The 24,901-nt window shown below is 49.7% G+C and overlaps 1 protein-coding gene across 1 annotated transcript in view; it reads right to left on the minus strand.

Moving 5' to 3' along the window:
- Positions 1-1,005: 1,005 nt before the first annotated feature.
- Positions 1,006-24,901, minus strand: part of LOC115458929 (TRIO and F-actin-binding protein-like) — a 110,742-nt gene continuing 86,846 nt past the window's right edge. The window contains exons 8-9 of the mRNA XM_030188784.1: positions 21,803-21,963; positions 1,006-2,511 (exon numbers count right to left, since the gene is read on the minus strand). Of these exons, the coding sequence (XP_030044644.1) occupies positions 21,805-21,963 (159 nt within the window). The 3' untranslated portion in view covers positions 1,006-2,511; positions 21,803-21,804. The remainder of the gene's footprint in view (positions 2,512-21,802; positions 21,964-24,901) is intronic.

Raw genomic sequence — 24,901 nt, forward strand, 5'->3', positions numbered from 1 at the left:
TGGTATATAAGCAATGACTTAGAGTAGTTGTTGCTGTACCCTTGGAGTTATTTTGGAAGACCAAACACTCCTGGGAAGATTCACCATTGTAAGTCTCCTCTATTTTGAGATAATGGTTCTCACTGTGCTCTAGTGACATACCAGAGCTTTAGAAATGGCTTTGTAACTCTTTCCATGCTAATATATTTCAATAACGTTTGCTCTTTTTTCTTCTAGAATTTCCCTCGATTGTGGCACAGCATTCTTTTAGAAACTTTGTGATGACTACCTCACTCTGATTGTGAGGTAGAATTTATAGGTGTAGATTCAAAAGGGTTGACTGCCATCAAGCTTAAGTGCAATCAGCTGAATCTAATCAATTAAATTTGGTCAACTGGTTAACTGATTAACAAAAGGCAGTTACTTTTTCACATTGGTGGTGTGTGTTGAGTAATTTTGGGGCCCTTGTACTAAAGCGCCGCTTAATGTAACAGAGGGGCATTTTCGAACGGGGCCGGCCATCTCTAAGGGCGCCCATCTCCGAGGATGGCGCCGCGAAGGGGCGGGGCCAACCGTATTTTCGAACGAGATGGCCAGCCATCTTTCGTTTTGATAATACGGTTGGGGCCAGCCAAATGTCAGAGATGCTGGGTTTGAGATGGCCGGCATAGTTTTTTTTGCCAATAATAGAAACCGAGGCCGGCCATCTCAAACCTGGCCAAATCCAAGGCATTTGGTTGTGGGAGCTCGCATTAACATTTTTAAAATAGAAAATCAGGACAAGTTCAAGCCAGCCATGTGCCACACAGTCTATCAAGACCAGCATCTGACAGTGGCTAAATCAGGACCACCTGGAAGAAATACCCAAGAGATCCTAACAGAGATCCATTCATTGTTGTTCACAACTGGTTTCTTATACAATAAGAAGTTGTGCCACAAACCTCCCTGGCAACAATGCATTTAAAAAATGAGCAGAATTCTTCATATTTTGAATATTTATAATTTTATTAAATTATAGAAGTCTGTGTGGTTTAACCGTTGGAAAGGTGAAGTAGTCACTCTTGTGCTCCAGCAATTAAAATAATCAAAAACTGCTAGTCCTCTGCCATATGTATATCAATGGGGAAGGGGGGGGGGGGGGGAGGAAGAGAGGGGAAGGACAGGCCTGCATGCCTTCACAGGCCAACAGAAACATATTTTAAGTTTCCTAAAAACACCCATCACCTATGCACTCTGCAATAGTATTCAACTTGCATCAAAACCTTTACATAAGATATGGTTTGCATCCCTAAATCACAGATTTAGTCAAAAAGGACGGTCAGCATGTGAAATCAAGCTCCAAAAAGAGCATTCACAAGCAATGACAAATTTAATCACTGCCTGTACAGACTGATTTAACACGTCGCTGCACATACCCATTTGCATAGTGTCACTGACGGGCAAAATACAGCTGCCAAAAAAGACTTGCACACCAGCTAATATTTTAAAACTAGTTTCCAAAGCACCAGGTTGCACATAAGAGAAAGCAGTGCTGCCTTCAGAAATCTCTGTGCAGAACCATATAGAGGACATAAGTCCTCTAAACTATAAGATGTGCATAAGCAAGAAAAAACACCTTGCACAAAGTTTATTCTATTTTGCAGGTTCCTATCCAAAGCTTATGATTGCATCACCACCTGCCTACAGCCAAATAAATGCATTATTGGCAGGGTCTACCATCTGGCTGGCCTCATACATTAAGCTTTGTATGTGCTAACTGGGACTGCAAGGTATGGCTGTACCAAGCATACTTAACACTGTTTTGCCTGTAAAATCAGTTAGTTCATACAAGAGGTACAGATGAAAATTTCTGGAAACTTGCATATTTTCTTTTTGACAGGATAGCTTATTCCTCATCGGGTCAGAGTAGTAATACAAATTTTTTTGTTTTAAAAGTGTACAACTGTCCAGTAATAAAAAGCCTCAGTTTAGCTGAAGCAATAAATTGGAAATAAATATAAAAACAGTTCACTCCAACCCCTTTCCCTCCACCATTTCCGCAGTCAGACAAGAAAGGCACTCATTTCACACAGGAGAATTTTTAAAAATGTCCCGCGCTATGTATACACAGAATCTGATCTCATCCTGGGTCATCTGTGAGTAGATGGCTGCTGGAGCACAAATCCTGCAGTTCTCCTCTACCCAAAACATAGGAAATGGGTGGGAAACCCATTTAAAAAAAAAAAAAAAAAACAGTTTGAAAACACACAACGAGGTAAATTCAGGGACCCCCCCCCCCCCCTAAAAAAGTTAAAACGTTCTGAGAAGTCCATTTCAAAATGGTCTCTGGAGGATGGGGAGAAAAAAAAAAAGCACACATTTTCCATATAAAATCCTGAAAAAGGTGCAAGTGGTGCATGATAGAGAGGTTGTACTCAGTTTTCTTCATTCTTGATGCGTTCCCTCAAAGCTCCAACAGTCGCAGGCCGACAGAACGTGACCCTAGATCCCTGGGTAAGGGGGAGGCGGTTCTATCCAGGAGTCATCAAGCACCTGGAAATAAGCAGATAGCAAGCTGTTAAGTCAGGACTGTGTGCAGAATCCACCCCATCTATTCCTGCTGAAGTGCTGGAACTGCAGGACATGCTTTGCTCTCACATAGGTGAAAACAGACTGTGAATTCACTCAGCCAGGGAATAGAGAAAAGTAAGGTAAAATTAGTCGTTACCTGATAATTTTCTTTCCATTAGTCCCAACAGATCAATTCAGAGACAATAGGTTATGCCCCTCTACCAGAAGGTAGAGCTAGAGAGAATGCCAGAGCTCTGATATAAGGGATACTGTGCAGCAGCTTCACTCTCAGTATGATCAATACCAAAGCAGTAAGGAAACCAAGATACTATGCCTCCAACTCCTGCCTCTGTTGGAAAGGACAAACCAGCAGCCCTGTGGTTGAACAACCATAGCCTCACTCCTGTACCATTCATCCATGGAAGCAACATCCACAATGTGCTGAAAAATCAACATCTGCGATAAGCTCTAATCCAAATCTGAAAAGAATATACATCACACATACTATGTAATAATGAACAACAACAAAGGATGGGCCTCTGGACTGATCTGTTGGGACTAATGGAAAGAAAATTATAATCAGGCGAGCACTAATTTTACCTTCCATAGCGTCCCACAGATCAATCCAGAGATAAGTGGGATGTACCAAAGCAGTCCCCAAAGTTGGGTGGGACCACAGAGATAGAACCAGCCCTGAGAGACAGTGCCGATGCTAAACTCCAGATACGGAGGCTGGAAGAGGGCGAGACCCTGAGAGAACTCACCACCCCAAGACAATGCAAGAAAACTCCCTCCAGGGCCAGGAGATCTAGGGCTAGAAGAAGCAGTGCCGACCAGAGGCACGAGGAGAAATCCAGACTCAACCACCAGAAGGAAGACTCCACAACCACACAAGACATGAGGCTCTATGACAAAAGAACGAGGAAGGCTGCCACCCGGAGTCATAGCCAAGCCGACCTCCAAACCATGGAAGAAGTCCAGCCTCCAGTGGCAGAACAGACCACGCCAGCCCACCAAGGTGAAAGCCTCTACCGCCAGCGGCAGAGCCAGACTCAACCAAGCTAAGTGCTATCAATAAAACCATAGTTGACCGGCAGAGGCAACGTAAGCCACAGCGTCCAGAGTAGTGGATCAGGTCAGCCACATTTGGCATAAGACTCGACAGCCGGAGAGACCCTGCTCGCTCGAAAACAGAGGGAACTCACCATCCCACCTTCCATGAGGCGACCAAGGTCCAACATCCAAAGCCAGAGCAACAGCCAGTGATGGCTGCCAGCGCAGCCTCCAGCAAAAAGGCTAGGCTCGCCCGCCAGAGACTGAGTACGGCTTGATAGAGGAGCCAGGCGCAACAGCCAAAAAATGGGTCCAGATGCGACAGGCAGAGAGGGAGCCCGGCTCAACTGCCAGAGAAGGAGCCCTGCTCGAGGGGTTATAGATGGAGCCTGGGCTTGACGGTCAGAGACGGAATAAGACTCGACCACCCGAAATGGGGAAGGTTCGAGGGTCAGAGTCGGAGCAAAACCTGACTCCCAGAAAATGGAGCAAGGTGGAAGCTGCTGACAGGGACCAGGCACCACTTGGAACTATAAAGCAAGGACCAAACTCCGGAAACAGAGCAAGGCATGGCATCCAGAGATGAAAAACAGATGACCTCCTAGATGGAGTCAGACTCGATCGCCAATACTGTGCAAGACCCTGGGTCTAAGGCGGAGCGAATCTTGGTAGCCAAAGATGGATGGAGTAAAGCAGACAGCCTGAAACAGCCAAGCCTGACCAACATAAACAGAGAAATCTCGATAGCTCGAGACAAAGCAAAGGCCCGTCACTGCGTAGTCTACAAGGATGCCACCACAGTGGACGAAAAAAAAAATGTCAATACAGCCAGCCAGAATACTGCCCGTGTCACATGTAGTGCTGCCATGTGGCAACAAAAAACACCATCACTGTGCAGATCACCAGGTGCCAAAATACAGATCCCAGTATTCTTCCAGGAGGCAGACTAAAAGAGTATCACTTGCAGCAAACCAGGAAGCTGCCAAGAAACAGCGCGTTAAAAGGCTGAAACATGCTGCTGCAACAGGAATATTATATGTTAATAAAAATGCTACTCCACCCTGGTATAAACTGACTAGACTAGAATCTGCAAGAAGCTGGGGCTCACAGTTGAGAAGGTGCTGCTACCACCCACGGTACTAAAGAACTGCCCTGCAGCAGGGAAGAGAGATCTGTCAAGGTACCAAGCAGAATATAGGGCAGCTAAGCCAGACTCCCAAGAAAGTCACTAAATATAGCCGAGATTGCCCATACTCAATATCCGACAAAGAAAGTAGGATACTGACACCACACAGCCCAAATAGACTGAAGTAATATAAGGCAGCTAAAGACAGGGTATGATACATACCTGTAGCAGTTGTTCTCCGAGGACAGCAGGCTGATTGTTCTCACGACTGGGTTGACGTCCGCGGCAGCCCCCACCAACCGGAAGAAGCTTCGCGGGACGGTCGGCACGCAGGCCACGCCCACCGCGCATGCGCGGCCGCCTTCCCGCCCGTGCGCGACCGCTCCCGCCAGTTGAATGACAAGCAATAAAATATGAAACCACAACTCCAAAGGGGAGGAAGGAGGGTAGGTGAGAACAATCAGCCTGCTGTCCTCGGAGAACAACTGCTACAGGTATGTATCATACCCTTTCTCCGAGGACAAGCAGGCTGCTTGTTCTCACGACTGGGGTATCCCTAGCTCTCAGGCTCACTCAAAACAATAACCCAGGTCAATTGAACCTCGCAACGGCGAGGGTACAACAGAAATTGACCTACGAAGAACAACTAACTGAGAGTGCAGCCTGACCAGAATAAATTCGGGTCCTGGAGGGTGGAGTTGGATTTACACCCCAAACAGATTCTGCAACACCGACTGCCCGAACCGACTGTCGCGTCGGGTATCCTGCTGGAGGCAGTAATGTGATGTGAATGTGTGGACAGATGACCACGTCGCAGCCTTGCAGATCTCTTCAATAGTGGCTGACTTCAAGTGGGCCACCGACGCTGCCATGGCTCTGACACTATGAGCCGTGACATGACCCTCAAGAGTCAGCCCAGCCTGGGCGTAAGTGAAGGAAATGCAATCTGCTAGCCAATTGGAGATGGTGCGTTTCCCGACAGCGACCCCTAGCCTGTTAGGGTCGAAAGAAATAAACAATTGGGCGGACTGTCTGTTGGGCTGTGTCCGCTCCAAGTAGAAGGCCAATGCTCTCTTGCAGTCCAATGTGTGCAACTGACGTTCAGCAGGGCGGGTATGCGGCCTGGGGAAGAATGTTGGCAAGACAATTGACTGGTTAAGATGGAACTCCGACACCACCTTCGGCAGGAACTTTGGGTGAGTGCGGAGCACTACTCTGTTGTGATGAAATTTAGTATATGGAGCATGAGCTACTAGGGCTTGAAGCTCACTGACCCTACGAGCTGAAGTAACTGCCACCAAGAAAATGACCTTCCAGGTCAAGTACTTCAGATGGCAGGTATTCAGTGGCTCAAAAGGAGGTTTCATCAGCTGGGTGAGGACGACGTTGAGATCCCATGACACAGTAGGAGGCTTGATAGGGGGCTTTGACAAAAGCAAGCCTCTCATGAATCGAACGACTAAAGTTTCTCCAGAGATGGCTTTACCTTCCACACGATAATGGTAAGCACTAATCGCACTAAGGTGATTCCTTACTGAGTTGGTCTTGAGGCCAGACTCTGATAAGTGCAGAAGGTATTCAAGCAGGTTCTGTGCAGGGCAAGAACGAGGTTCTAGGGCCTTGCTCTCACACCAAACGACAAACCTCCTCCACTTGAAAAAGTAACTCTTTTTAGTGGAATCCTTCCTAGAGGCAAGCAAGACCCGGGAGACACCCTCAGACAGACCCAACGCAGCGAAGTCTACGCCCTCAACATCCAGGCCGTGAGAGCCAGGGATTGAAGGTTGGGGTGCAGCAACGCTCCGTCGTTCTGCGAAATGAGAGTCGGAAAACACTCCAATCTCCACGGTTCTTCGGAGGACAACTCCAGAAGAAGAGGGAACCAGATCTGACGGGGCCAAAAGGGCGCTATCAGAATCATGGTGCCGCGGTCTTGCTTGAGCTTCAGTAAGGTCTTCCCCACCAAAGGTATGGGAGGATAAGCATACAGGAGGCCGGTCCCCCAATGAAGGAGAAAGGCATCTGACGCTAGCCTGCCGTGTGTCTGAAGTCTGGAACAGAACAGAGGCAGCTTGTGGTTGGTCTGAGAGGCGAAAAGATCCACCGAGGGGGTGCCCCACTCTCGGAAGATCTTGCGTACCACTCTGGAATGGAGCGACCACTCGTGCGGTTGCATGACTCTGCTCAGTCTGTCGGCCAGACTGTTGTTTACGCCTGCCAGGTACGTGGCTTGGAGAAGCATGCCGAACCGACACGCCCAACGCCACATACCGACGGCTTCCTGACATAGGGGGCGAGATCCGGTGCCCCCCTGCTTGTTGACGTAATACATTGCAACCTGATTGTCTGTCCGAATTTGGATAATTTGGCAGGACAGCCGATCTCTGAAAGCCTTCAGTGCGTTCCAGATCGCTCGGAGCTCCAGGAGGTTGATCTGCAGATCCTTTTCCTGGAGGGACCACCGACCCTGGGTGTGAAGCCCATCGACATGGGCTCCCCACCCCAGGCGAGATGCATCCGTCGTCAGCACTTTCGTGGGCTGCGGAATTTGGAATGGACGTCCCAGGGTCAAATTGGTCCGTATGGTCCACCAGAGCAGTGAAGTGCGGCAACTGGTGGAGAGGCGGATGACATCCTCTAGATTCCCGGTGGCTTGGAACCACTGGGAAGCTAGGGTCCATTGAGCAGATCTCATGTGAAGACGAGCCATGGGAGTCACATGAACTGTGGAGGCCATATGACCCAGAAGTCTCAACATCTGCCGAGCTGTGATCTGCTGAGACGCTCTGGTCTGCGAAGCCAGGGCCAAGAGATTGGTGGCCCTCGCTTCGGGAAGGTAGGCCTGAGCCGTCTGGGAATTCAGCAGCGCTCCTATGAATTCCAGAGACTGAGTTGGCTGGAGATGGGACTTTGGGTAATTTATCACAAACCCCAGCAGCTCCAGAAGTTGAATAGTGCACTGCATGGACCGGAGGGCTCCTGCCTCCGAGGTGTTCTTGACCAGCCAATCGTCGAGATATGGGAACACGTGCACTCCCAGCTTGCGTAGGTAGGCCGCTACCACCACGAGGCACTTTGTAAACACTTGTGGGGCAGAGGCGAGCCCAAAGGGCAGCACACAATACTGAAAGTGCCGTGCGCCCAGGCGGAATCTGAGATACTGTCTGTGAGCTGGCAGTATCGGGATGTGAGTGTATGCGTCCTTTAAATCCAGGGAACATAGCCAATCGTTTTTCTGAATCATTGGCAGAAGGGTGCCCAAGGAAAGCATCCTGAACTTTTCTTTGACCAGGAATTTGTTCAGGCCTCTCAGGTCTAGGATGGGACGCATCCCCCCTGTTTTCTTTTCCACAAGGAAGTACCTGGAATAGAATCCCTGCCCTTCCTGCCCGGGTGGTACGGGCTCGACCGCATTGGCGCTGAGAAGGGCGGAGAGTTCCTCTGCAAGTACCTGCTTGTGATGGGAGCTGAAAGACTGAGCTCCCGGAGGACAATTTGGAGGCAGGGAGGCCAAATTCAGGGCGTATCCGCACCGCACTATTTGGAGAACCCACTGGTCGGAGGTTATGAGAGGCCACCTTTGGTGAAAGAATTTTAACCTCCCTCCGACCGGCAGATCGTCCGGTACGGACACTTGTAGGGCGGCTATGTTCCCATGGATCCAGTCAAAAGCCCGTCCCCGGCTTTTGCTGTGGAGGCGCAGGGGGCTGCTTAGGCGCACGCTGTTGACGGGAACGAGCGCGCTGGGGCTGTCCCTGTGCCTGACGAGGCCTTCGGGCCGGCTGGTTGTACCTACGCTTCGCAAAAGAATAGGGTGCAGCTTGCCGAGCCCTGGAAAAACGCCCGCCCGCGAGGGCGGGTGCTGAAGGCGCCCGGTGGGAGAGCTTGTCGAGAGCGGTTTCCCGCTGATGCAGTTGGTCAACCATCTGCTCGACCTTCTCGCCAAAAATATTATCCCCCCGGCAAGGGACGTCAGCCAGTCTCTGCTGGGTGCGGTTGTCCAGGTCAGAGGCACGCAGCCATGAGAGCCTGCGCATCACTATACCTTGGGCCGCAGCACGAGATGCCACGTCACAGGTGTCAAAAATCCCCCTGGACAGGAACTTTCTGCACGCCTTCAGCTGCCTGACCACCTCCTGATAAGGCCTGGACTGCTCCGGCGGGAGCTTATCGACCAGGTCCGCCAGCTGTTGCACATTGGTCCGCATGTGGATGCTCATATAGAGCAGGTAAGATTGGATGCGGGTCACGAGCATGGAGGATTGGTAGGCCTTCCTCCCAAATGAGTCCAGAGTGCGAGACTCCCGCCCCGGGGGCGCCGAGGCGGTATCCCTCGAACTCCGTGCCCTCTTGAGAGCAGAATCCACGACCGCTGAGTCATGGGGCAACTGGGGCCGCATGAGCTCTGGGTCAGAGTGGATCCTGTACTGGGACTCTGCTTTCTTGGGAATGGTGGGGTTAGTTAGTGGTCGCACCCAGTTCCGAAGCAGCGTCTCCTTCAGGACATTGTGCAGCGGTACCGTGGAGGACTCTCTAGGTGGTGATGGATAGTCGAGGACCTCGAGCATCTCGGCCCTCGGCTCTTCCACAGAGACCACGGGAAAGGGAATGCTTATAGACATATCCCGCACAAAGGAGGCAAAGGAGAGACTCTCAGGAGGTGAGAGCTTCCTCTCCGGTGACGGCGTGGGGTCCGAGGGAAGGCCCGTAGACTCCTCTGAGGAGAAATATCTCGGGTCCTCCTCTTCCCCCCACGAGTCCTCATCCTCGGTATCGGACATTAGCTCATGTAGCTGAGTCCGGTACCGGGCCCGGCTCGACGTCGAGGCACCAAGGTCTCGGTGTCGTCGAGCGGTGGACTCCCGCGCCGGCGGGGACGGAGCTCCCTCCATCGACGTCGACGGGGACTCCACCTGCGTGGCGGTCGAGACCGGCACGGCAAGCAGCGGCGGTGTCGACAGCCCCGGCGCCGGGCTAGAGCTCGCCGGCGCCACAGTCATCGGCGCCGGGGGCGCAAGCACCCCCGACGCCGGCACAGCCTGGCGCATCAGCCCTTCCAGGATCCCCGGAAGGATGGCTCTGAGGCACTCGTCCAGGCCCGCTGCCGGGAAAGGCGGTGGGGCCGGTAAGGGTGTCGGTGCCAGAAGCTGCTGGGGGCCAGGAGACGGCACCGAGGTGCCGGAACCCCGACGCGTCGGTACCTCCACCACCGACGGAGATCTCTCCTCTCTGCGATGACGCTTCGGCGTCGACTCCTCTTCAGGGTGCACCGAGGGCTCCCGGTGACGGCGCTTATCTTTTTTCCGGTGCACGTCACCGGCGCCGGAGGGCATGGAGGAGGAGGAGGTCGATCCCCCTCGGTCTCGAGGTACCGGGTCTGACAGGGTTCGGTCCCGTGGCTCACGAGTTGAGGGAGTGACCGGGGCCGACTGCCCACGCGGCCTCTCAACCCCACTCTCACCGGCGGACCGGCGGGCCGACAGGACCTGTTCTCCTGGGGTCGCTGCCATCGGTGCCGATGTCTCGGGCATCGATACCGGTACCGAAGAACCGGCCTTCGATAACGATGCCGTCGAGGTCGACGTCGAGGGGCCGGCGCAAGTTCCAAAAAGACGGTCCCGCAGAACTTGCCTCGCAACCTGAGTCCGTTTCCGGAGACCGAGACACAAAGCGCACGACTTGAGATTGTGCTCCGGCCCGAGGCACTGGAGGCACCAAGCGTGGGTGTCGGTCTGCGAGATCGGCCGGCCGCAACGACCACACTTTTTAAAACCACTCGGGACCTTCGAGGACATCGACGGAAAAATCGCGTCGGCGAAGTCAAAGTCGGCAATGGTGGCTAAAATCACACCACGAAAAAATCAACCGACCGAGCGGCCACTAGGCCGCAACGTGGCGTCCCCGCTAGAAAGCGAGGGAAAAAGGGGAGCGCGTGCTCCACACGCGCAAAAAATTTCTTTTTTTTTTTTTTTTTTTTCTAAAACAATACAAACAAAATCAGAGGAAACCCGAACGGGATCCAAGCGACGATCCGCGTAAACGCGGTCGAAAATCCGGCGGCTGAACAGAGAGAGAGGCAAACGCACCCCTCTCTCAGTCGCGGAAAAAAAGTAACTGGCGGGAGCGGTCGCGCACGGGCGGGAAGGCGGCCGCGCATGCGCGGTGGGCGTGGCCTGCGTGCCGACCGTCCCGCGAAGCTTCTTCCGGTTGGTGGGGGCTGCCGCGGACGTCAACCCAGTCGTGAGAACAAGCAGCCTGCTTGTCCTCGGAGAAAAAAGCGTGACACTGAGAAAAACAACTGACCCTACACAGTGATATAGCACATGGAAAAACAACAAAAGGACAAATCGCTGTGCAGCCTAGGCGCTAGACACCAACACCAAGCTCATGGAAATATGTGGAACCCACGAGGCAATAGCAACTGCACTAAGGACTGAAGCAAAATTCCTTCGACAAGTGCCAGGAGACAACAGAAAGGTATGAGTGCTCTAGGTAACCAACGTTACCGGAGCCTCAGTGATAAAAAAAAAAAAAGGTCAGCGCTAGAAGTCCCCACTGAAGGGATGATAACTGCCCTAGATCCAAAGAGACTGAAAGAAGCAACATAAAAAGTGTGAGAGATGCGGGACCCATGCAGCTACCAGTGACTTAACTATAGTGCTCCAGCATGGCCCCCCCCCTTTTCTTTATCTTTTGAAAAAAAAAAAAAATTGGCACAAGACAAACAGAAAAACCAGGCAGACAAACTACCAGAGCACTGGGCTATAAAAGCCCACCATAGCGGTAAAGACTGAACCCAGCACGATGGGAGTGACATAGTGGCTGGCTGGCTGGCTGGCTTCAGGAAGAATCCCCACCAAAGGCTGAGCAGCCAAATAAACAGGACCAGATGCCTAAGAAGCCCGCTGGCTGCGGCATAACATCAAACCGTCACTACCGAAGGAGGGCACTGCAGAAAGTGTGGGAATCGAAGCCAGGAAAGAAACCCGGCAACCGCACCCCTGGGACCACTGCAGCGAGGAGGAGGAAATGAGCGACAGAAGCCCACAGAACAGAGCGAGAAGCCACCGAACTTTCTTTTCTTTCTTTCTTTTTAATACACATCGCCGAAGCATGTGATTCAAAATGGCGGCCGCCGGAACCGTGGAGCCCACCAAACCACTCCGAGCTCCCGCTCCCCACTGACTGACACAGTGAAATCTCTCAGACCAGCAACAGCAAGCGGCTGACAAATGTGAAGCCGGACCACTGACGCTGCCTGAACTCAGTCCTCAGCACAGTGAACTTACAGTGCAGCAAGTCCCATCAATGCTTCACTACAGCACAGCTCACAAGGGCTGTATGGAAAGAGCGCCCACCCAGAGGTAAATCCCCCCTGCACTTAGCAATGCACCGAACAGGACTGGGCCTCTTTTTTTTTTTTTTGGTTAAGGCAGGAGTACTAGCGATCTATTGATTAGAACCGGAGAGTTGGCATGCTGAAAGGTGAGAGAAGCAAGAGTCCTAGCAATCCAGTAAACAGAATCAGAGCGTTAGTATGCTGTCAGGTAGGAGAGGCAGGAGATCTAGTGATCCAGTGGGTTGATGAAGGGAACGGAAGGGGAGGGACCTGGCACCACTAGATGTATCCCAAAAAAGAACAAGTGCGGCCAAGATCCCCAGCTCAACTAAACCTGAGGGAATAGGCTAGGAGCAACTCTCAATCCAGAGAGCTGACAGGATATGTCCATCCACCTGCTGAGATTGAGAGAGAATACTGAAGCTGCTGCACAGTATCCCTTATATCAGAGATCTGGCATTCTCTCCATCTCCACCTGCTGGTAGAGGGACATAATCCACTTGTCTCTGGATTGACCTGTGGGACGCTATGGAAAGCAACATTTTGAAAGTGTTTACTTAAACTTCAGTATGTATCTATGGTTTACCACTACAACTCTTCCTTTCCAACATGTTCATGTCATGTTAATATACTGGTCAAAATTCAGGCATCTGCCTATGAGGAAACTAAATAAGCAATTTGGGGTACTGTCTGAACAAGCCACATAGAAAAGATGATCACAGGGAAGGGGCATTGAAAGTGCACCAGAAAAGCAGATAAAGGTTACCAGGTTTAACATAAGTAAAATAAAGTACCAAGGCCAGAACGGTGATGCATACACGTTCTTCAAGCTTACTGACTTTACCAGCACTCTATTAGAGATTTTCTATCAGGTCTAGTTTAAAGTGTTTTTAATACAGCTGATTAGAATTTCAGTCTGTCAAAATGCACTGCCACTGATATTTTGGGTATTATTATTATTTTTTTTTTAAACACACAAAATTGGCCTCTTCCTTTTCCTCCTTCAGGAAGAGGAATATATATAATGGCTCCAAATGCTAAAAGTAGTGCCTCTGGTTTACTATAGGGATGACACCAAAGGGCAGCCACTTGCACATAGGGGGATTTCAAAGTGACATAACGAGTGGTCCTGTAGGACAGTGCCACCAGTGCATCTGCATGCCCTGCCAATACAAACTAATGCAAAATGACAAAGTAATCCTGGGAGAACCCTGCACATCTGTGCAATGAAAATTTTGTGTAAATTCCTGCACAGGGACAAGGAGGCAGTGGGACCTCGAATGTTTCCTCTCTCACTTGCTCTACCACACTAAGTCACCTATCAACTGGCAAGAGGGTGGTGGCTATGTTGAGCTACACTTTCTTCTGCTGCCTGTATAGTTCAAATTCAGCAGTAAGGCTATGGGAAGAGGACAACAATGCAGTCAAACAGGCAGCCACTCTCACCCTCTGATTAGTGGTTAGTGTGGTGCAGAGGAACAGAGAGTACAGGGGACTTGGGGGGGGGGGGGGGGGGGGGGGGGGGATAGGGAGAGAGAACATATGAGCAAAGATGAAAAAAGGTGAGTGGGAGCATGAAAGACACGGGACAGACAGCTCAGAATTGGGAGGGGGGGAATGGAGATCAAATTAAAATTTAATTTGGAAAGCGAGAACTAGGAAGGGTCAAACTTTGGTGGAAGGTGTTAGTCCTAGGGCAGGGAGAAACCTCCTGATCTTATGATGGGTATGGGAATTGGTGGGGGGGGGGGGGGGGGGGGGGGGGGGGGGGGGGTGGATTGAGCACAAGAAAATTATAATACGGCAGTGATTCCCAAACTTGTCATGGGGGGGTTCCCCAGCCAATTTTCATGTTTTCCACAATGAATATTCATAACAGATTTTCACACACTGCCTCCACTACATGCAAATCTGTCATGAATATTCATTGTGTCTGGATATTTCAGCAATCCTAGAACAGTCACTATCGGATATAAAGACCCGAAGTTCAGTCTTAGTCTCATTTGTCTTTGAACAAGACTTGAACTCTTTGATGAAACTGTACTTTAAACATGCTTTGACTTTTTTCTGTGGGGCCAGGATATGGATATATCCTGACGTGACTAAGACGACTCAGGATAGACGAAAATTATTTCTGGCTTTAAGGGAAGAGACAAAAGCTATAGGAGCAAAGTTTATGTTGATATATCCCTGCAAATGTATTGTTTACTACATGAATAACAAATATGTCTTCCTCGAGCCTGATCAGCTCAAATTTTTTAGATCAGAAAAGTTTAACCAAATAAATTCTACCGCAAGTTGAATTAAGAGAAATGATGTGCTAATCGACCAGGCCATATTTCCTGTAATAAATGCTTCTTTTAGTTCTCCTATTATCTTTCTAGCCCTCTATTCTAATTGTGGTCTGAGGCTGAGCTAGATTTACTTTATGTAATACTTGTACTATTGTTGAACTTTCTTTATATTTTATTTCTTTACTTGGTTAAATGTTTTGTTCGGAAAATACTAGCTCGATATTGCTTGATTCAAGTGTATGGCTTGTAAATGTTTAAATTCAATAAAAATAATAATTAAAAAAATGAATATTCATTGTGGATATCCAGAAACCTGACTGGCTGGGGACATGTTAGGGAGCCACTGAAATAAGGAATGCAGAATTTTGTAGAATTATAGTATTGTTCACAGAATTCTCCCAGGAGTATAAAGGATTAAATTACCATTGACAGCAAACAGGGGCATAGCTACCATTGAGCAAGCCCAGCAAAATGCCCAGAGCTCCCCAATGGTAGAGGCCCCTGTAGCTGAATCCTCCCTAGTCTTCTCCCTGTGCCCGGGTCCACCATCTCTCCAGCTCCTCACGCGTCTGCTAGTCCTCCAAAGGCTGCGGTGGGTCACGGCAGAGTGCTGAAAATTGCCTTTCTGATGCAACTTCCTGTAGATGGGATGCAGCAGAGGAAAGGCTTTGCTGACCAGAGGTGAGATGTGGCAGAAGGGAAAATTAGGTTCTTACCTTGATAATTTTCTTTCCTTTAGTCACAGCAGATGAATCCATTAACTGATGGGTTGTATCCGCCTACCAGCAGGTGGAGATAGAGAACACTGAAAGCACATGGTGTTCCAGGACGCCCAACTCCCTCTGCCTTCAGTATATGAAATTTCCAAAGTAGAGTGAATAAAATAAGGCAATATAACAAACTCACAGAGAACAAACGCCCCAGAACCGGGGCAATAACCAAACAAAGGAGGGACGTTATCAACCTCCTGCAATAAAAACAGCATGTAGAAGCTCTTATGGCTTGTCTTCAAGTACTCCTGATGAGGCAAAATGTCTGTATGCAACATCTGTACAAAAACTAAAGTCAGTCAGGGAGGGATCATGGATTCAACAGCAGATGAATCCATTAACTGATGGGATGTATCAAAGCACTCCCTAAGTAGGGTGGGAACAGGCCACATCCAGCCTGTAATGCCACACAAAAGAGAGCTGAGAAGCTCAGGTAGCCGCACGACGGATCTCCTGAAGAGAAAAAAACCACCCATTTCAGCCCAAGAAGAGGACATTGCCCTTGTAGAGTGCACTTTAAACGCTTCAGGCGGCAACCGCCCTGAAAGCAGGTAAGAAGAAAAAATGAGTTCCTTAAGCTATCGGGCTATAGTGGCCTTAGACGCTGGAAACCTGCCAACAGAACAAATAAATGATCAGAATTCCTAAACTCATTTGACATCTGCAGATACTGCCACAGAGCCCTGCGGACATCCAAAAGGCGCAATTGCCCAAAGGAGTCCGGAAACTCCTCCTTACAGAAGGAAGGAAGAAAGATGGGCTAGTTGAGGTGAAAAGCTGAAACCACCTTAGGCAGAAAAGAAGGCACCGTACGAACAGTTATCCCAGATTCTGAGAACTTAGAAAAGGATCCCGACAGGAAAGAGCCTGAAGCTCAGACGCTCTTCTAGCCGACGTCATTGCCACGAAAAAAACTGTCTTGAGAGTCACATCCTTCTCAGAAGCCTGTTTAAGAGGCTCAAACGGAGATCACTGGAGCGCCTTCAACATGAGCCCCAGGTTCCAAGCCGGACAAGGCAACCGCAAAGGAGGACGGAGACGAAGCGCCCCTCTGAGAAAATGGAGAATATCCGGATGAGCAGCAAAGGACAATCCGGAGACTTCTCCCCGGAAGCAGGCCAACGCTGCCACTTGAACTTGAAGGGAATTGTAGGCCAGGCCCTTTTGTAGCCCGTCCTGCAAAAAGTCCAGCAAGAGCGAGACTGTCGCCAGAGTCGGCGAGATAGACTTTGGCGTACACCACGCCTGAAAAGTGTGCCAGATCCGCGCATAAGTCGCAGAGGTAGACCGCGTGCGAGCCTGCAAGAGCATGGCAATAACTTTATTAGAATAGTCCTTGTCCCTCAATTGCGCCCTCTCAAGAGCCAGGTCATAAGACCAAAGCGGCAAGGATCTTCCATAGTCACCGGACCCTGAACTAACAGGTTCGGAACCCGAGGCAAAGGAAGAGGCGCGTCCACCAGCATCTGCCGGAGATACGCGTACCACAGACACCTTGGCCAATCCGGGGCGATGAGAATCACCAATCCTCGGTGCAGATGAATCCGAAGTAGAACTCGCCCTATCAAGGGCCAAGGAGGGAACACATACAGGAGGCCCTCGGGCCAAGGTTGAGCCAGAGCATCCAACCCTGCTGAGCGAGGATCTCTCCTTCTGCTGAAAAAGCGAGGGACTTTGGCGTTTACGCTTGACGCCATGAGATCCAAGCCTGGAGTCCCCCATTTGGCACAAATCTGAAGAAAAACTTCGTCTGCCAGTTCCCATTCCGCCGGGTCGATTTGATGTCTGCTGGGGAAATCGGCTTGCACGTTGCTCTGACTGGCTATGTGAGCCGCGGACAGCAGCTCTAGGTGGCGCTCGGCCCAGTCACAGATGTGAGACGCCTCCACAGCCAGGACCCTGCACTGAGTGCCGCCCTGGCGATTGATGTAGGCCACTGCTGTCGTGTTGTCCGACAGAACTCGGACAGGAAGACCCTTCAGCGTCCTGTGGAAGGCCAGAAGAGTCTGAAATATCGCTCTCAGGCCCATATGCACTAAACTTTAATGACCCTTTTACAACCCTTTAACGAACAAGTTTTAAACCATGAAATGCATTAAAGGCTTTTTCCCGACGACGGTAGCAGCAAACGAAAACGGAATGCAGATAAGCAAAGCAAATTGTGTAGAAACCCTATTGAAATGAGATGCATCAAAGTTTACCGCTTGCCCTAACGCTGGAAAACCACCGGAAAGCTAACGAGAGGTTGTACCTCTTGTTAAGGCTGCCAGGCTTCCAAACTGTAATGTAAAAAAAAAAAAAAAAAAATCGGGAGGGAGGGGGCAAAAACGCTCATCAGGAGTGTCCTTTATGAGCGTCCTTCCCCCCCCCCCCCCGAGGTTGCCGCTGCTCCCCGCTCCCCCTGCATTAAAATCACAAAACTTTAGGCAAAAATCACAAAACTTTGGGCAGCCCCGGCCCCCCTCCCCCCCTTTCTCCTCCTTTAAAACGACGGCTCCCACCATCCTCTGCCCTGTGCCCCCCCCGTCCGAGGTCGCCGCTGCTCCCCGCTGCTCCCCGCTCCCCCCGCAGCATAAAAATCCAAATTTTAGCAGCCCCGGCCCCCCTCCCTTCCTCTCTCTATTTCTCCCCAGCTCCGCCTCCCGTCATCCTCCGCCCCCGTGCCCCGCCCCCCTCCTGAGGTCATCGCCGCCGCTCCCCCCCCTCCACTGGGCCCCCCTCCGCCTTACCAGGCCCGCGCAGCGCCTCTTGTGAAGGCGCTGCACGGGCAAGAAGAACATCTGATCGCGGCCGAATCTTCAGGACGTCTCTCCTTTCCTGACCTGGGGGTAGAAATAAAGTCTCCAGCAGACGCTGAGCTATCAAGAACCAGATGCAACCCAGACCGACAGGAATTGTCAGGAGCCTCAGGCAGTGCTCTTTTTTAACATAAAAGCCTTATGCATCAGCAGCACAAATTCAAGAGAGAAAAACTCACCCTGTACATCCACCCCCACATTGGGGGAAGCTGAGGCAAAAGCTCCTCTAGAAACCTCGAAATGAGGTGTCCCCTTGCACTCAGACCCCTCCACAACCTTGAGGGTCGAGTCACGCAGCACCTCCAAGATGGCGGCCGCTCCCAACTCTGGCGGGCAGGAAGAAATCACCGCCCGCCATGCTCGTGCCAGCATTAGCATCTAGGCAGCATGTGCTGCAAAGCCCCGCTGCTGATCTGCGTTTCCCACAGTGGGAGCAGCGCTTAACCCCTTCAGCAGCCATCAAATGCAGAAAACAAAATGGCACCTTTGCGCCAAAACTTACCCCGCACACAGCGCTGTCAGCGGGAACCTCCCCAGAGGAGCTGGGCACCACTCTCACCTCAGGAGACCGAGTCAAACAAGCTGCGGTCAAGCTGCACTGAACCAGAAGCTCAGGAGAAAGCCTCTCTTTTTTTTTTTTTTTACTGTGAGGAAAATTAGAGGCAGGCAGCCACAGAGGAACTCCAGGCGGAGGGGGAATGGGGTAAGGCAGTGACAGGGAAAACCAAGTATGCCTTTAAAGTGGGTACCACCAGCCACAACACCCCCTGCTCTACTGGCAAAGCACAGGAACCACCCCAGGCAGAAATCCAGGAGCTGAGAAGCGACATCCACATCTGCTGGGAGATACAGCATTAGCATCTAGGCAGCATGTGCTGCAAAGCCCCGCTGCTGATCTGCGTTTCCCACAGTGGGAGCAGCGCTTAACCCCTTCAGCAGCCATCAAATGCAGAAAACAAAATGGCACCTTTGCGCCAAAACTTACCCCGCACACAGCGCTGTCAGCGGGAACCTCCCCAGAGGAGCTGGGCACCACTCTCACCTCAGGACACCGAGTCAAACAAGCTGCGGTCAAGCTGCACTGAACCAGAAGCTCAGGAGAAAGCCTCTCTTTTTTTTTTTTTTTTTTTTTTTACTGTGAGGAAAATTAGAGGCAGGCAGCCACAGAGGAACTCCAGGCGGAGGGGGAATGGGGTAAGGCAGTGACAGGGAAAACCAAGTATGCCTTTAAAGTGGGTACCACCAGCCACAACACCCCCTGCTCTACTGGCAAAGCACAGGAACCACCCCAGGCAGAAATCCAGGAGCTGAGAAGCGACATCCACATCTGCTGGGAGATACAGATATACTGAAGGCAGAGGGAGTTGGGCGTCCTAGAACACCATGTGCTTTCAGTGCTCTCTATCTCCACCTGCTGGTAGGCGGATACAACCCATCAGTTAATGGATTCATCTACTGTTGATGACAAGGAAGAAAGGCTTTGCCAGTCACAGAGGCAGCTTTGAGCACTCTATACTACAACCTGCCACAGCATTTGGAGGACTGGCAGGAAGGTGAGGAGCTGGAGAAATGCTGGACCTGGGCGCAGGAGAAGAGGGATGAGAAAAAAGAGAAGGGCAGATACTGGATTCTGGAGCTAGAGAGACCCTGGACCAAGGATGGAGGGAGAGAAAGAAAAGATGCCAGATCATGGAGGAAGTGGGGGGGGGGGGGGGGGGGGGGGGGGGGTGGGGGGGGGGTGGGTCAGGAGGTGCAAGAGGAAATAAATAGAAGTGGACATGGAAGACATGCTGTGCATGGAGGGAGCAGAGACAGGGACTCAGAAGGGCAATAGTGACAGGGGGGATGCTGGACAGAATAAGGTGGGGGGGGTGGGGGGGAGACACAGAATTGATACTGAACATGGGGGGGTGCAGAATAGGTCGACAATCACTGAAAAAAACAAACCTCCGCAATGGTAAAACCAAGAGAAAGGCACAGCGAAGGTGACAAGGTGGATGATGTCGATAAAACTACTACAGGACTCGAAAAAAGTTCACAGCAAGAGTTAATTGATAGACTGGACTCGACACGAATCATATTTTGGCCGCTCTGGCCTGCCTCAGGAGTCCCTAAAACGATACGCAACAATTAAATAACATATATTTAAAAATATATATACAAAACGAGTAAATGACAACTATCAATGTAGTTATATATATTGAGTGCCTTTTTCATGTAATCTTTTAACTCTCATTTCACTAAGTGTGTTTATATATTGGACCTATATATATCAGTTTGTCTCTGTTTCTGTAAATGTTATATAGTAAATTTTCAAAAAATATTTGTCATTTACTCGTTTCATATATATATTTTTAAATATTCATTTAAAGTTATGTTGTTATTTAATTGTTGCGCATTGTTTTAGGGACTCCTGAGGCAGGCCAGAGCGGCCAAAAACACGATTCGTGTTGAGTCCAGTCTTTATCAATAAACTCTTGCTGTGAATTTTTTTCGAGTCTAGTAGTAGTAGTTTTATCGACATCATCCACCTTGTCACCTTCGCTGTGCCTTTCTCTGGGTGCAGAATAGGGACAGGAACAAAGGGAGGACACTGGACAGGATAGGAATGCAGAGGAAAAGATGGATAATGGACAGTGGCGTACCAAGGGGGGGGGCGGTCCGCCCCGGGTGCCGCGCGCCTGTTGGCCGAGTCCGCTCGTTCTCTCCCTGCTGCTCCCTCTGCAGGGAACAGGTTACTTCTTGTTCTGGGGCAGAGGGAGCAGCAGGGAGGGAACAAGCGGACTCAGCCAACAGGCGCGCGGAACCCCTCCCCCCCCCCCCCCGCAAGGAAAAATGCACCCCGGGGGGGGGGGGGGGGGGGGGGGGCATCGGCGATCCACCCCGGGTGTCAGGCAGCCTAGGAACGCCACTGATAATGGACAGAGAAAAAAATGTCAGAAGGACAGGGGACCCTGGAGAGAGTTAAGAAAAAAAACAGAGGAAAAACAGGAGGCAACAAAGGTACGGGAAAAAAGTATATATTGTTTCAAAATGTATTAATTGTAATATGTCAGCTTTGGAAATGTTTTATCTTCAATATCCTGCATTTCAATTTCCATTACTATAACAGGTTATCTACATAGGTCTGGAATGTGTTTGCTTTATGCAGGGTTTGTTTACTGGAGCTCTGAAAGGGTGCTTCCCCTTCTATAGGAGTCCCACGTGATGCAAAAAAACAGAAGAAACCAGTCTTCGCAAAAAAACAACAATGAGCAAAAATGGTTTGTTTTCATAGATGTGAGACGCTTATCAGAGCACCTCCAATCTATACTGATTCCAGTAAATTTTAGCGCCACAAGATTTCAGAAGAGACAACCGGAGAGTTGTTCACACAGACGCTTTAAACAGTCCATTTATAAGACTTTCTACATACCAATACAAAAATCATCCAATGCATAGAGAACGAGACTCTATATGGTGAGAAGACTCCTGACACAGGCCTGTACGGCCGAAACACAGCTGTGTCGAGTCCTTTTCTAACCATTTTTCTATCACTTTTTATGGTTAATAAATATTTTAAAGTTTTTAAATTAGAAGTGTCGTCTTTATTATATATTTTTAGTTTTTCTTTTTTTTTTTTTTTAATTTTTTTGGTCATTTTCACTGTTTTGCTCATTGTTATAGGAGTCCCATCTGTTTTTCTGCCTGAGGTCCATTCAGTCCTAGCTATGCCACTGACAGCAAGGAAAGCAGTCACCCTGAAATGGAACCAACCACAATTGAGAGGATCACAATCAAACAACCACAATATCAGAATTACACAGCTGGATGTTTCGTTTTAAGCTGATAATCAGGTTAAGACAGACTTCCATTTTAAATCCCAGTATTGTTACTAGCTGCTTCAGTCTCACCATCATGCAATGCTGTTCTGCACTGTAGCCTCCTCTTGGAGAGCAGCCATGGCAAGTCGCAAGTGCTCCTTCAGCTGTTCGATCTCCCGCTCCGAGCGCGTTTTGATGTTGTTCAGTTCCACATAGATATCTTTATACTTATTTGATGCATATTGTTTATCCTGCCACATAAGAGCATAGAAACGACATAACTTGCACACAGAAAACACTACAGAGATGGATAAATTCAAATCACTGCCACTTTATCCTAAGATGGACTGATGGGCAACAAACCTGAAAACCCCTCACAAAATGGATTTCACAACCAGCCCCAGGATACAGAAAATCACTTCCCCTGTACTTTACCACCTTAAAGGTGTAGTCAGTTTCAGCTACTCGCTTCCATTTCAAACATACTACAGACTCAAGCAGAAAATCAAACTCCCTAGGCTTTGCTGCCAACCTCATTTCCTTTATTCCCCTATCATACTACCCACTGTATATGTACAGAATTTTGACATGACAGCTGTGATACTTAAAATGCCAACTGTATATCCTAAAATGAATATACACTATCAAACTTTCTAAATTCATTTAATAGCTGTAATCAGAATACCTGGCTAATCCACAGGCCCCTCAGGATGTTTTCTCAAAAACCTGACTTCAGATGGTGTATTTTTTTTTGGGACTTGGCTGTTTCCTTCTGCCCCTTATCAATCGGAACCAGGGCTGAGATATAGCACCATGAACCTACACTTGCAACTTCCTAGGGAAATTTTCCCAGTCCAGTCCTCAGTCTGGATCAGCAAGATCTACAGCCCCGATGCCCAGATGACAGAAAGCCCCGCGCTGTTCCAAAAAGCGCTCTGAAAATAGCACTGGAACAGCACATGGCTTTACCGCCCCCTATGATCAGAGATAATAGTGTGCATAAATTTGCATTCTATCTCTGATCATAGGGTAAAGTGCAGGAGGATTGCGCTTTATTTATTTTTTAAACAGCCCCTCCACTCCCCACAGCAGCCACTTTTTTTTTTTTTTTTTAACACACAGGCTCCCTCCCTGCACCCACATCCATATTCTTTTTTCAACTGCCAATGCAAGGCGTAACTGAGATGGACTATTTGAAGAACCCACCAATCTGAAGTTACAAGGGGCCACCTTTCTTGGAAGAAACTCAGCTCCCCTTCTACCAGTAGAAGTCTTTCTGGACAGTTATATTTCCTGTGGCTATGCTCTGCTGGAGCCAGTCAAAAACTCGTCCTGTTTTGACTGGGGAACCAGCTGGGCCTTGGGCTCACACTGTTAATGAGCCTGCTGTGAAAGGAGCCAGCTGTGAACCTGCTGAAAAGGAGAATATCTGCACCAATGTTGAGTAACAGAGACCCCTCTTCAACTTCACAAAAACCTCCTGGATGAGGAGGGTTCAGAAGGCACCAGGCGGGAGGGAGTATCAATGGTGTTAGTGTGCTTCTTGATGAGGTCACCGACCTCCTCCACTCTCTCTCCAAAGAGGTTATTCCCCAGCACATGGCATCCGCCATCTCTGCTGGACCGCAGGGTCCAAGTCAGACACGCAGTCATAAGTCTGCACATCGCTATACTTTGGGCAAAGGTGCGTCCACATGTAAGCCAAGAACTTACTACACACTTTCTGCTTCTTGACCAGCTGGCAAAGAGATTTGGCCTTTTCTTGGTTATTGTAATCATTCCCTAAATGGAATTCTCTTCCATTGATGATTAGAGCTGAACAGAACTATTTTAAGTTTCGTAAGATATTGAAAACATTCTTTTATTTGTTCCAGAGTTCAGGCTTCTCTGCTCAGGGGCGCCGAATCAAGTCCCTGAAACTCCTGGCACTTTTGAGCATGGATTCCACCACCAGGGAATAATGAGGCATCTGAGGCCTGTCAAACCCTGGGGAACTTTGGATCAGTTACATGGTATCGATCTTTTTGGGCATGAGGACAGACGGGGGTGGTAGGGGGGGGGGGACAGGACGGACTCCCAATTCTTCACCTGAACATCCTTCAAGATCTGGTGAAGTGAGACTCACAGACTCTCTAGGCGAATCTCAGTCATGGGCTCGTCCTCTGTCTCCAAATTAGAACGGCAACTGCCATTTCCCCTATAAATCTTGGGAAAAAAAGGCACTCAGATGGGAGACTTCCCCCTTTCCTCAGGAGGGAGGGGTCAGAAAGGATTCCACACGACTCCTCCTTCAAGAAGTGCATAGAATCCTTATCAGACGCCCATGAGTGCTCCTCATTGGTAGTAGCAAAATAATCCTCATGGGAGGGCTGAGACCGAGCCTGCCTCGAGATAAGAGGAAACACATCCTTACCTGGAGGGACATCTAGGCGCAGATTCCATCCTCAACTCCAGTGAAGCTTCCTCCAACAATGTTGAGGGGGTGCCAGCACGGGCAGCTGTCGACACCAGTACCACATGCAGCACTGGGGCTGGAGACCTGCCAATGCACTCTGCTGAAGAATGCCCCAGATGCACTCATTGAGGGCCGATGTTGGGGAAGGCCGAGGCATCGAGTGGAAAGCAGCATGCTGAACCTTTGGGGTCAATGCGGATGCCTGGTCCTGGCTGCATGGAAACCCACACGTCAGCACCTCCACAATGGAGGGAGAGCAGTCCTCCCCTGTGCCAATGCTTCTTCAGGACTGGATCCCTTGGTGCCCTGGTACCATGCTGGATCCCTTGGTGCCCTGGTACCATGCGTCGAGGGGGATCAATCCCAATGCTTCTTGGCCTTCACTTGATGTCTGTCATCCACAATGAAGGGAGAGTAGTCCTCCCAGTGCTGATGCTTCTCTGGGGACCTTAAAAAGGGGCAAATCATCAAGAAAACAAGTAAGGACAAGAGCACAATTGGATATCATGTCTAAGAGGACCTAATAAGCATGGAATTTATTTTTCCGTGCTCATTAGGCACTCATGAGATCATTGGGCTCTCGTTCTTACTTGTTTTCTTGGTAATCTGCTCCTTTTTAAGGTCACCACTAAGTTGTTTGATTTGGCCACGGCTATTTTACCTTCCATGTCATCGAAGGTTCTCACTGGCTTTAAGCACTGTGCCCAGTGCAATAGGTCTATCTCTGGTAAAGA

This window comes from Microcaecilia unicolor, unplaced genomic scaffold (assembly GCF_901765095.1).
Source record: "Microcaecilia unicolor unplaced genomic scaffold, aMicUni1.1, whole genome shotgun sequence".
Classification (NCBI taxonomy): Eukaryota; Metazoa; Chordata; class Amphibia; order Gymnophiona; family Siphonopidae; genus Microcaecilia; species Microcaecilia unicolor.